This window comes from Schistocerca cancellata, chromosome 1 (genome assembly GCF_023864275.1).
Source record: "Schistocerca cancellata isolate TAMUIC-IGC-003103 chromosome 1, iqSchCanc2.1, whole genome shotgun sequence".
Taxonomy (NCBI): Eukaryota; Metazoa; Arthropoda; class Insecta; order Orthoptera; family Acrididae; genus Schistocerca; species Schistocerca cancellata.
Window position 1 is genome coordinate 413,581,074 of NC_064626.1, and position 13,387 is coordinate 413,594,460.

The 13,387-nt window shown below is 39.0% G+C and overlaps 1 protein-coding gene across 1 annotated transcript in view; it reads right to left on the bottom strand.

The window, feature by feature from the left end:
• The window catches only part of LOC126180299 (mucin-17), an 88,692-nt gene that overhangs the window by 23,510 nt on the left and 51,795 nt on the right, over positions 1-13,387 (bottom strand). The window contains exons 2-6 of the mRNA XM_049924686.1: positions 10,349-10,402; positions 5,347-5,556; positions 4,394-4,524; positions 3,609-3,756; positions 2,127-2,420 (exon numbers count right to left, since the gene is read on the bottom strand). Of these exons, the coding sequence (XP_049780643.1) occupies positions 2,127-2,420; positions 3,609-3,756; positions 4,394-4,524; positions 5,347-5,556; positions 10,349-10,402 (837 nt within the window). The remainder of the gene's footprint in view (positions 1-2,126; positions 2,421-3,608; positions 3,757-4,393; positions 4,525-5,346; positions 5,557-10,348; positions 10,403-13,387) is intronic.

Sequence of the window (13,387 nt, forward strand, 5' to 3'; positions counted from 1 at the left end):
TTCTTGCAGAAAATATGCTTCCGACAAGTGACAGTATATGCTTAAACAGAAAATGATTAAGCCACCAAATAATTTAAACATTCTATCTTATAAACTTTGTGTTTGCATCGCCTCAGCATTTACCAAAATAGAATTGGGGTTGTCGGTGATGGGTACAAAGCAGCAGGATGACAGAATGAGAGGAGGGGAGGGGGGGGGGGGGGAGGGGGAGGAGCTTCAATGAACTTAAATAAAAAAAGTAATTGTTCATTTATACAAACGTAAATTTACAGTGCAGCATCAGTTATTAACTTTTTTAAAACAATAAAAATGCATATTTTTAGTGCCAGAAGCATGAACAATTTGTATTTAAGTGAATAAATACATAAATTGTGAAAATACTTCACTCTTTGAACTGAGATTTTTATTCACCTCTCACTGAAATATGTTATTTGTCTCTAAAAAGATGGCAGGCCTAGTCATGGCTCATCTATAACCAAAATAGGCTGAAAAAGTGTGTAAATGAAATCACTCAAACATGGGAGACTAGGTGAAAACATTCATATAACTGCCATTACTGTCACAGACTTGTATCAGGTAATTGTTATCTGGCAGTTGTCTCACATTAAGTGAAACACTCAAACATTGAGTCTGAGTGAAAACTTTCATGTAGCTGATATGACTGAGGAAGCTAGTTTCATTCAGTTGTTTGATTCAAATAAAAAAAATAAAAATAAAAAAAATGAATGAACAAAAAACAGTCAACTAGCCAATCTGTTGTTAAAACCAGATGTTTGTCACCATCACTAGTAGTCATAGAAAGTGAACAGCAATTGAGTTGAGTATGTAATGGAGTGGAACTTTTGCTAATGATGGCTATGATACGCACATAAACAAAATCAAAACAAAGTTAGTGGTGCATATAGTGGGTGGGCATGCTGGATATCTAAATATTGGACAAGAGAGTCTTACAGAAGTGCTTGAGTTCACAGTCTTGAAAAATGGAGTAAATAAAGAAGGGATATCATAAAATATATAGCATTGCTGACTGCACAAGGCAAGAGGACTTTCTAAAAGACAAATAGCTGCTAGAATAAAAAATATGAAACTTAAGGTAAGAAAGGTTAATGAAAAGCTACGTATGGAACATTGCTCTGTGTGGATGGACAACAGGGTGAAGCCTAGCAAACGTTGTGTTACAGAAGTGTGGAACATTAGGTAGTTTGATCAATTAAGAAATGAATTTGCCCTGCAGTGACTTAATGAGAAAGAAAAGGCCTAGTAAAGTACACAATCAACTGAAGAGGTAGAATAGTTAGGCACATATTATGAAATGAGTCATCAAAGAAAACTATGGTTCTAGGAACAGTGAAAGGAAAAAATTGCAGAGGTACCCATAGACATGAGTGTCAAGACTGTTGATGTTAGATGCAACAGCTATAATGAAATGAAGTGGAAACTGATAAGCAAAAGGAATGGAGAACTCCATCAATCACCCTTAGTATTGAAAATAGAGACAGTTTCACCTACATGGAAGACATTATTGATAATGTCCCATCATGTGATATCTATGTGTGGAGACATTTGTAGGCCTTCCTGATGTACTGTTTATCCCTGTGTGGCGTTTTTCTTTGAGGATATTTTAAGACCTGAGTTACAAATGCATGCCATCTTTAAACTATTGCACAACTGAAGGAAGCAATATGTCAAGTGGTCATTGCCTTTTGGCTGTGGTCCATCCAAATGCAGATGTGTTAACATTTGTATTTTACATTTATTTTCAGTTAAAAATCATTTCTAAGACCATGGAAAATCAAGTATTCTGTTATTACCATAGTCTGGATATGTTACACTCCCCTGGTAGAATGAATGGCCGTTTTGTGTCCATAGTATTGAAATATTAGTGTTCAAAGAGAAAGTTCAAAAATAGGTAGTGTACTAGACATTTGATACCTTTTGACATTAGGTCTATGATTGCAAGGGTATGTTATGTTTTGTATACAATATTTCAATGTATTTCATGTTTGTTTGACACACATTAATCACGAAGAAGTCTGCAAATCTAGTTTGTTTCCTTCATTTAATGGAACTGTCTCGTTACTTAACAGAATCTGAAATGTTTCCATTCAATTTTTTAACATGCTTACCACACTGATACTGTTGGGGGCAGCACTGTCCAGGTTGCGGAGGCAAAGCAGTACAGTTTCCAGCTTCTCTCTCAAGTGGTGTGCCACATTCTTGGACAGCACAAACAATGTCTCCACGCATGCAATAACAGTGTTGACAAGGTTCTTCTGTTTCAATGAGCGCACCATCAGCATAGGTTTCTTCTCCATAGCGACAATCAAGTGGGCCAGCCATTGTTGTTGTGAACAGCAAGCCTGGAGTTGGCCGCAATGTTGTTTCCAGTAGCGGTGCAGATGTCGTGTACTCCTGGTAATCTGTAAGATAAATGTTTGCACATATAAACTTCTAAAATATGATAAAATGTGACAGACTTTACCTTCCCATTACATTTTTTTAAATTTTCATCAACTGAATCAGCTTTTACATTCTGCAAGGCATTGCTTTGGCTCTTCAGAGGTTACTGAATATCAAGTATTTTACTTACACCAGTCATCTACTCCAGTTCTTCTGGGTGACTCATCAGAAAGTTTCACCATGAGCCCCAGTGTCCTTAAATTAATAACTGTAGCTTCTTCACTAAATTTATATATGGGACTGTAATATAATCTTCCATAAAAGCATAATCTACAAATTTCATATGTAGTCCTTTAAGTGATATATGGGGATCTTGCCAAGCACTGCGGAAATGTGCTCATGTTAATCAAAACTGATCCATCACAGACTCTAAAAATCTTTGAATATTTCTCAATACCTTCAAACATAAGAAACTCTGACAGAAGCTACACTCAAGACTGAACTACACTTCTTTGGTGAGAGGATATACATGTGCAGAAGCCTTCACATGATTTTCAAGCTGTATTTGCCTTTCTGTTTGTGAGGCTCACATAGTTATTTCATCTTGTGTGGCTTTGAGTGTAATGAAGCCTAGTCAATACACAGTTTCATGCCACGCAATACTAACACTGTATACGTTTTTACATTTAAACCTTTTAATCATTTTTCCAGATATTGTGTGGCATGTGATGAAAATTTTGTTACAAATGTATAGGATTTTAATGGTCACAGGCTTAAACGCGAGTATCATAACATTATTTACAGTGCTGTTATGCCTGCTGTATCATCATAAATGAAGTGTGGAAATACCTTTAAGAATAAAGCACTTTGTAATCAAGACATTTATAAGAGAGTGATACTACTCCAAAATTATCTCTATTAACTGAACTAAAACTGAAACAGGGACACAAACATGCAATGGTGGTGCAAATATGAATGCATTTTTTGAACATATATGTGGATAAAGCCAATTAAAACTACTATGGGCATTTTTAATCTGTGATAAATCACCATACCACCAGCATAGTATTTGGATTATTATCATTAGTGTTCCATAATTTGCTTATTGGAATATGTTTTGATGTGTTTTAAAGGATGACATAGATAATCAGATAGGCTGTTGTAAAATGGATGACCCCATACTTGGTTGTAATTGAACTAATACTCACCACAGTCATATCTCACAGGACAGCAGACACCCTCAACATACACAGGCCTGCAACCCTCGACATGCAGTGTGCATTCTTGCATGACACATGCTGTGTGGTTGCGAATACAGTAGCAGAGTTCACATGGCTTTGTGGGATCCCCAGGTATCTGAAAATCAAAAAAAAGAAAAAGATACATGTTTGAGTAATTTTGACAATGATAATTTCCAAGTGATTGGCACTATAAGTGTAAAGTGTATTCACCAAAACCAGAATTGGAAAGAAATGGCATCCCATGAGCCATCAAAGATGTACCGCACCTGTAGTAATAAAAGTGTTTGAAACTGTTGTGTTAAGCTTAATTGTTGTCATGATGCAATTATTCATGGTATTCCTAGTTGTACTATTTGTGTATCCATCATTGTCTAAGTTTCTAGCATTTATTACCTTTTTTCTGATTAGTTAATAGTGACAGAATCTCTGATTCAGAAATGTCATAAGTGAGTAAAAGTAAGTGCTTTTGCTGGATAGAAAGTATGCTTATTGTATGTGTTTATCATTTACTTTGTGTGTTGTGTATACACTCATTATTAGTGTGTTCTACTTTTATTGTACATTAAGAACAATTGCTAATATGTGGATGTTAGAATCACTTTACATGACTCAACAGTCTGAATACCATAAACAATTTGTTTTCAGCTTGGCTTATATATATTGTATTACTTTATTAGCAATTACCTGAGATATATATTTCATAAACTCATATTCATATGTCTAATTCTAAAAACTAGCAAAAATTTAAATACCTTGGTGCCATCGGAGTAGAACACCTCATCAATTGTGCAACCATAATTATCAGGATGTCCAACAGCTGTTGACCCGGTTGGAGCAGGTGGAGTAGTAATAGTTGTTGAACTTGTTATCAGTTGGACTGGCACTACAAATTGTGGAAGATATTACACTTCGTCTAGTCAGAAGTCAGATTAATAATGTTTGGCAAGCACAAAGCAAAACCATCAAGCCAAGTATTCTGCTAGTTGCGTGGTTGTGTAGTAGAATTTACATATATGAAGCTTGCTCAGAACAAAATGAATACAGAGAAAAAATGTCAAAGGTAATGAACTAAATGGAGCAAGAAGTCATTTAGAGGCATGAGAAGCAGTTCAGAGACAGTTGAATCATTTTTCTAGATTACTCATAAACCAATAGGAAGTTAGCAATTATGATGACGGTAAAAATTTCAAATGATAGTTAACATATTTGTGTATGAAATACTCATGTAACAACAAGAAGGGATTATCAAAAATTTCATGTCATTCACGAATGTACATGTGAACACACACAAGGATACATGAGGTTAATTCAGTCTTTCCCAATTGTGGGCTGCATTTTGACCATTTGAAAAGAAAAAAAGTTTCAGTGCATTACTATAACTGCTCAAGATAGTCAGTATTTATCCTACTGTGGTTTCATGTCCGTGACACATGTTAAGGAATGTTTTGAAAGTTGTTCCACATACCAAATAATATGAAAGTTGCCAGTATATCTTAGATGTTCTCAAAAAAAAAAAAAAAAATCTGGGAATATTTTCTTCTGTTTTCTTTTTCATTAAATGTGTTCTTTGAGTTTATTAGAATCATTTTATATTAATTTGCAACTAAGGAACAAAATTTGGATTTCAAGAGCAAGTGTGTTAGCATTCTTATACTAAGTTACATTTCTTTCAGATGTTTATATAAGATCCATTTGGTATAATCACCTTCAGGACATGTAATCACTGGACAGCACTGGTCTGGTTTCTGCTCCACTGTGCAGTCTTGCCCGATACCTTTACTGAAGGGGCAAACACGAAGGTAGCACATTAGCATGCGGTTATGGCACGTGCAGTTTAGACATGGCTCATTGGTCATTATACGGTCACCCTCTTCATAATGTATAAAGTTGTAATAGCACCCTGTCGCTGTTGAACCTGCAAACAAACAAAATTAATTTTATCTATAATACTGATCCATCAAATAAGCCTCCTGAATGTAGAGCAAATTTTGAAATCACATTGGAAAGTGTGCAATGAACTGGGTATGGATTTGTTTGTTGGCTTTGTGACACTTGAGTTCACTGGTAGTCATGACATTGAGGAACTTAGTTGCTGCATGGATCTTTGACTGTTATACTGACTGTGTACAACCATGAAATCTGAATACTGCAACTTCGTAGAACTATGGTAGTGAATTCAAAAAGTTGTAGCAACTGGTACATTTTCTTTCCATTAAATACTTTCAAGCAAGCAGGAAACCGATCTTACCACAGCCTAGCACAACTGCTTCAGTCCAAATCTCTCTCCAGACAGTTCAAGATTCGACTGTACAAAACCCTCATCCAGCCTGTTGTTCTATATGACTGTGAGACATGGAGTATCTGGAAACAGGACTTGCATAAGCTCCTTGTTTTTTAGAGAAAAGTGCTTCGGAAGATCTTCGGTCTGGTTCTGGATGCAGATACAGGGGAATGGAGGATCAGATACAACCAAGAGCTTGAGGAACTATACCAGCAGCCCAACATAGCAGGAACTGTCAAAGCCAAACGAATGCAGTGGGCCGGATGGAGGATCGCAGATGGTCTCGGAAGCTCCTGGACTTCACACCTACAGGAAAGAGACCGCCAGGGAGACCCAAGAAGCGTTGGAGAGATGGACTCCATGAAGATTTAAACCAAGTGTCAATAGAAGTGAATGGAATGGCAGATAGCAGCAATGGACAGAATACAGTGGAGGAGGAAACTTGTAGATGCGTGCGGTTCACTGGGCCTGATCACGAAGTAGTAGTAGTAGTATTAAAAATTATTTTTATAAATCATACGGTAGTCAAAAGACAAAGAAATGCATTTAAAGAAATAAAAGAATTCAGTTCATCAACTATTATCTTGCAGCACAAAAACACTGTTTCTCACTAAAAGGCGATAGCAAGAGAATTCATAGTACTCAGCTTAAAAGAGCAGGGTTCAGTGACATTATTTTCCATTTATGACAATATAAGCCACCACACACTCAATCCTAGCCATTTAACCAATTTAATAAACGTTGTATGACATATTAATTTATGATTCATTAGTTGTGAGGTGATATGTCTAATTTGTTTTGCATAAGAGATGGAATGTATATACTTCAAATCTCATGTGTGTGTGCCTACACAATTACATGCACAACTTGAAGTTAAAGTAAGATGTCAAACAGTGAAGTGTATTCAATAGACACAATGTAAGCACTGCTTACCCAGCACAAACTGGAAAGAAAGGTGAAACTAATGGTGTCATTAAAGTTTAGTAGCATGGGTTGACAAGTGTTTTTTTATACAATATTTTGGATCGTGCTGCTGATTTTTCATTATTTTCAACAAAATTTTTAAGTTTATGTTCGCTATAAGTTATGAGCCAGGCAAAGAGAGATGTTCTCTGAATGAGCTATATCATATGAGAGATGGCTGGAGTGCAGAGAAGTACATGTGACCGTAGACCTTGATGAGGTTACAAGAACAAATAGTTATAATTTCATTTCAGGTGCTATGGAAACATAATCACTGTTAAGCTAAATGACTAATTACACTTGTAGTATACATTTATATGTCATCTCAAGGTAAACTGGCCTTAACAGCTTATAATAATGATCACGTAGGCATTTTTCTGTTGGTGGGAAGGTAAGCGACTGAACTTGCTGTGTGTTGTACCACTAAGTGGCAAAATAATATTTATCCAAGCAGGACAGCACTAGTGTGAATGGGGTACTCTGTGTTACAAATTTGCTGCCCACAGTTTCCAAGAGGCGAACAATGTAATACAACTGGTAGGCCTACAACTGAATCATGCACCATAACTAGCATATAACATTTGAGCATGCATCTTAACAATAGTAACAAGTGGCTATAAGGATGACTTGATACGTTAAAGCTGAATTAATGTAATTCTGTTAAACTGCTACATCTTCTCAGTGAATACAAAGAAAAGCTGAAATCTCATTTAGAACATACTTCAGTGTTTACAGGACTGTAAAATCTAATACACAATGACTTGGCAGCACAGGCAGATCCAAGAAGGACTCTTGGTGGGGGGTGTGAAAAAAAATTCCAATGGTCTTGAAGCAGTTGTATATTACCAATTAATTGAAATGTTTATAGCACTTTTCAGTACCAATAGCCATGTTTAGGACATTTGGGGCTGTTTGAAAAAATGAAAAAAGTACCTCTTTTTGAGGCTGCATTATGAGGACCTGGGCATTTTCAAGATTAATCCCTGTGCTGCTGGAGTGGGGTAGAATTACCCTCCCCCTAGCCTCTCCCCACCCCAGACCTGCCTGTGCTTGACTGCCTCTGTTTCGAACAAGCTCACATGAATACAGTAAGCAAGGAGATCAGTGAATGAATTTTGTGTCAGTTGTTGAGGGTGAAGTAAGTAATGTATTTAATTTTTGATATGTCAGCTAAGTTTTCTACTGTCACTTCTCTCGGTTATGTCGATGGAAGACTTTTTAACTACAATGCACAGTCATTGTGCTTATTGGATTAATGGTAACACTCACAACTGATTCCTCCTGCTGATTTCGTGTGATTTATTACAACTATCTTCCACAATGCCCAAAGGCCCTTGTCTATCAGTATATGAGATCTGCCTGGTCTTGATTTCCTAGTAATTGTTCCTTTGTGTTTCCACTTCACAATCACATCACTAACAGTGGAACTTGGGCGTTTTAGGAGGGCTGAAAAGTTGCTGATGGATATATTACTTCGGCTGCCTGAGGCCAAATGTTCCAGAAAGCTCTGAGCTGGAGCCACTGAGTACTAGCAGATGGGGAGCTCAAAGTCGAGGTCTCGACTAGCATACCCTGATGTCACGACAGTGTTACTTGGTGGTGATCATGGATGACGTCACGTGGCTGCGAGCAGCTCTGGCACAGTTTGCATCCAGCACTTGGTCCACAAAAACTGAACGATGAACCTACGTGATTTTTTTCCCTTTACTATGTGTGTAAGTGGCTGACGGGTAGATCGAAGATCAAAGTTGTGGTACTTGATGAGTACACTAAAACACGATAAAAGTGAAGTTGTCCAGAAAACATTCAGCAAAACTATCGTCAAAACTTTTCCCTGGGGTTTTACCTGTAGCAAAGTATTTTTAAAATATGCAGCTGTTATTTGCAGTTCATATGAACAAATGTGTGGCGTAGTACCACCATTAGGACGATTCATAAATAATTTTGTTTTTGGGCTGGACAAGGAGAGGTGACAAAAGGTTCAAATCATTCGATCGTAATAGTGCTGGTATTACTCTGACTTTATGGTATCTTTGATTTTCATGAGTAATTTTAGAAGAATGTTCACGTCCTATCAGGACATACACTGGTAAGTCAAAATGTTATTACTATCGGCCAATGCGATAACTAATCAGTAATTCTTAAATGCGTTACTCATAATTTGATCTGTCGCTGCATGTTTATTGGGATTAATTAAAGTACATATCAAGACACAAAGGGATTAATTACATGCTGCCAGTGGGCATTGATTTAAATCAATGGGGAAAGTCGAAAATTTGTGCCATACTGGGATTTGAACCCTGGTCTCCTCCTCACTAGACAGATGCACTGACCAGTGCACCATCCATCCACAGTGGTCATCATAACTGCACGGAATACTATAGCATGCCTCCCGCCAGATCCAAATTCTCATCTTATCCACACACTACTGACGTAGTGCCCCTTACTCGAGGCATATTGCTGATTGCCTTAAGAGTTAGAACGTGATGTGCATCCGCACTGAAGTGGCCACCCTCCTCTTACTCATATACCTGGAGTCGGTTCTTTCGGACGTGTAATCTGAAAAAATAACTAATTTTACTCTAGATGTATTAAATGGATGCAATCTGATACTGAAGCTTCTGGAACTCCATTGATGATATCCTACCAATCAGAAATAATACCACATTTCCTAAATTTTTAAAATTATAGTATAACATTCTACATTCTTTCTCTTAAGTATGATGTTATCCATTTGTTAACTATACCATTAAATCCATAAAAGCCCAGTATTTGTAACAAAATGTGATTTACTCCTTTAAATAGTTCACAGAAAACATCGACTGGTGCTGTTCTGTTGTCTAATGCTCGTCAAATCTGATTAGTGTTTTTGTAAATTGTTTCAGCAGTTGAGCAACCATTCTGAAATCTAAAGTATGGTATCACTGTCCGAAGACAGAAGCGGACATTAAAAGAAAATGAGAATCACAGCTGTGTGTTGTGTACTGTATTTCCGAAAGGCAGAAGGGAATGGACAATTTTGTGTGGGGACGTCTACGGAGGGCATAATGTGCTAGAGGTGCGGCACGGCAGGTCAACGCCTGGCGAGAGGGGCAACACGCCCGTGGGAACCGCAGCCCCACAATTATCCTGTGGATCCGTTAGCAGACGCCTCATCGCTGTGGGAAGGCAAATCCCGATGCGGTCCCTTCTAGGTTTCCGCACCTTCAGCTCCCACCACAGTTCGCTACAAGCTATAAAAGTATCCTCACAAAACAATGGCCTGTCTGCGCACCAAATTTTATCTTCTTAACAACTGTTCTAGCGGATGGTGACTGAGTGCACTGACGCTGAGACGCACCATACAGTATATCCTCTTGTGGGCGGGATATTGCCGGTTCGGTTCGTGGAAGTGAGGGGAGAGGATTCGAAGAATGACCTCTATACATTAAGCTGTATAGTATATCAATAATTTATTACTTACCTCCATAATATTCGTCAAGTTGATGCTGTACTTGTTGAGCGTCGTGCATGGGTGCTGCAACAAAAACGAACAAGTGTAAACGTGACGCTTATTGGGCTGACAGAAGCAGTGTAAATTTACGAAAAGTAACACGTGTTATATGCTTACGACTATGGAAAACATGCTGCGAACACAAAAATGTAATGCTGCATGTTTACCACAAAATTGTACACTTAAAAACAATATTTACATCAATTATAACTGATTTCACTTGAATATTGAGGCAATGCACCGAAAATAATGACTGAAGCGTAGTTAAAATTACTGGTTTCAGATATCTGTGCATTTCAAATGAATATTTTGGTATTACAGTTGGTAAAACAGTTTGAGTTCCATTATAGGTGGGGTTCATTACACAGGTTGTTTACCCACACGTCTGAAGTGTGCAGTTGTCCGACGGAAAATTAACAGTTATCAGTTTATACTGTGTTTGGGACTGTGTTTACATGATTGTGGTTCAAATGGCTCTGAGCACTATGGGACTCAACTGCTGAGGTCATTAGTCCCCTAGAACTTAGAACTAGTTAAACCTAACTAACCTAAGGACATCATAAACATCCATGCCCGAGACAGGATTCGAACCTGCGACCGTAGCGGTCATGCGGTTCCAGACTGCAGCGCCTTTAACCTCACGGCCACTTCGGCCGGCACATGATTGTGCAGTGTTTTTAAAACAGTGGAAACAATAGTTCATTGATACGAATTTGTATGTATTTTCGAACGTTTGAGGAATACATTCGTCGTAATCCTATTTATTAAACCAGATTTTATGTATTCCAGATCGGTAGAAGAGTCTTTTCTATACGGGCTGTTCCACAGTGGCAGGCTTTACGTTATTCCGAATTATTGCGGAGTTGCGACGCAGTATTGTCGACAGAGATTCTTTGCTTTACGTTGTTATCAAAGCTCACTTAAAAAGTCGTTTGTTGACACACCCCCGCACCAATCGGTGCCAAGCGAAAGAGTTGGACAATCCATACGCCCCCAACCTCTGACAGCTATTCGTTGGCATTATCATTAGTGGTAATATAACTTTCTTACTGCTGGTTTTACCATCTTGTCCGGAACCACGCGGCTGCTACGATCGCAGGTTCGAATCCTGCCTCGGGCATGGATGTGTGTGATGTCCTTAGGTTAGTTAGGTTTACGCAGTTGTAAGTCTAGGGGACTGATGACTTCAGATGTTAAGTCCCATAGTCCTTAGAGCCATTTGAACCATCTTGTTTTACGTCTTGAAACGGTTGGCAGCTATTAATTGCGCTTGCCCTGCACTTCTAACTATAGCATAAACCTAGGACACTGGGCTCTCTACTACTCGTATTTCCACTTAGTGAAAACAAGAGTAAGAACACCCTAGTTGCTTGGTCAGTTTGAGTGCAATGTGCGTACTTTAGGTAGTGGTCTAAAAGTTTTGTTTCAATTTGGTAAAACAGAGACTTATTACTTGTAAACAAGTGCTTTCCTGTTACGTTTCAATTTAGACGGTAAAAGTCGAATGTGACATGTAATTTTAGTGACTCAACAGATGTTTAGAGGTCTGTAAGATCTTTTTAAAACTTTTAACGAGAGATATAACTGAGCAAGGTATTGCACCAGTGCAACTGGCTCCGCGATTTTAAACTGGCGTGGATGTATGAGGCACGTATTCATCTTCAACCACGTTTCACTGTGAGATAACCAGGACATGTAATTTTAGTGACTCAACAGATGTTTAGAGGTCTGTAAGATCTTTTTAAAACTTTTAACGAGAGATATAACTGAGCAAGGTATTGCACCAGTGCAACTGGCTCCGCGATTTTAAACTGGCGTGGATGTATGAGGCACGTATTCATCTTCAACCACGTTTCACTGTGAGATAACCAGGACATGTACTTTTAGTGACTCAACAGATGTTTAGAGGTCTGTAAGATCTTTTTAAAACTTTTAACGAGAGATATAACTGAGCAAGGTATTGAACCAGTGCAACTGGCTCCGCGATTTTAAACTGGCGTGGATGTATGAGGCACGTATTCATCTTCAACCACGTTTCACTGTGAGATAACCAGGATTATGTTTGTATTTTTCTCGTACTGCTTCTATTAGAACAAACAGAATGTAGATCTTCGAGTGACTTTCGAGGTTAGGGGTTGGGGGCTGTAATTTTCTATTGGGGTCATTCACTTTGGCTTCCATGGGGCTTGTGGTAGCAATATAAGGCACGGCGTCAGCTGTGGATTACGTGAACATAATTGCGGAGCACGTGCAGCCCTTCAAGCTTGATGTCTTCACTGACGGAGGTGGCATCTTCCATCAGGATAACTGCCCGTGTCACGAGGCCAAAATCGTGCTACAGTCGTGTGAGGAGCATGTTACAGAAATCACGTTGATGCGTTGGCCACCAAATTCGCTGGTTGTGAACTCGATGGAACACTTCTGGCACGTTATCGTGCGCCAGCTACACGCTCACAAACTGCCGCCTTTAATTTATGGGGATCGACGTGACCTCTGCGTAGACCTATGATGCCACGCACCTCCGGAACCATGTCTTTCAGAATCGCTGCTGTATTGCATTCCAAAGATTGACCAACGGACTCTTGCGCAGGTGGTCGTGATGTTTTGGCTCGTTAGTGTATGTTTATCGTGCCCTATTTAAAATTGATTCGAACGTTGCTGCAGGGAGGCAGAAAACGAGCACAGAGACTCTGCATGCGTGTCTCCGCGGCGAGGTCAGTACTTCCATAACGAGTGCCGGAGGCTAGGGGGCGGGCAGCTTTACATAGAATGCCGCGATAGGCGGCGGCCCATATGCCGGCCTAGGTTATTGTCCGCGACAGGTGCGGCCCACGTGCTGTCCGCCCGACTTGTGAGCTCAGCCAATATATCTGCCTGCGTTCCTGTCTCGTCTCAAGTACTTGTCCTTTCCCACAGTCAGGACCGCAGTGCCAGTAGCCGAGGACATACTCTTTATCCGGTTTAAATTTTCCATTTCGGCGTTATGTTGGGGTGGAACCGTCGGTTCAA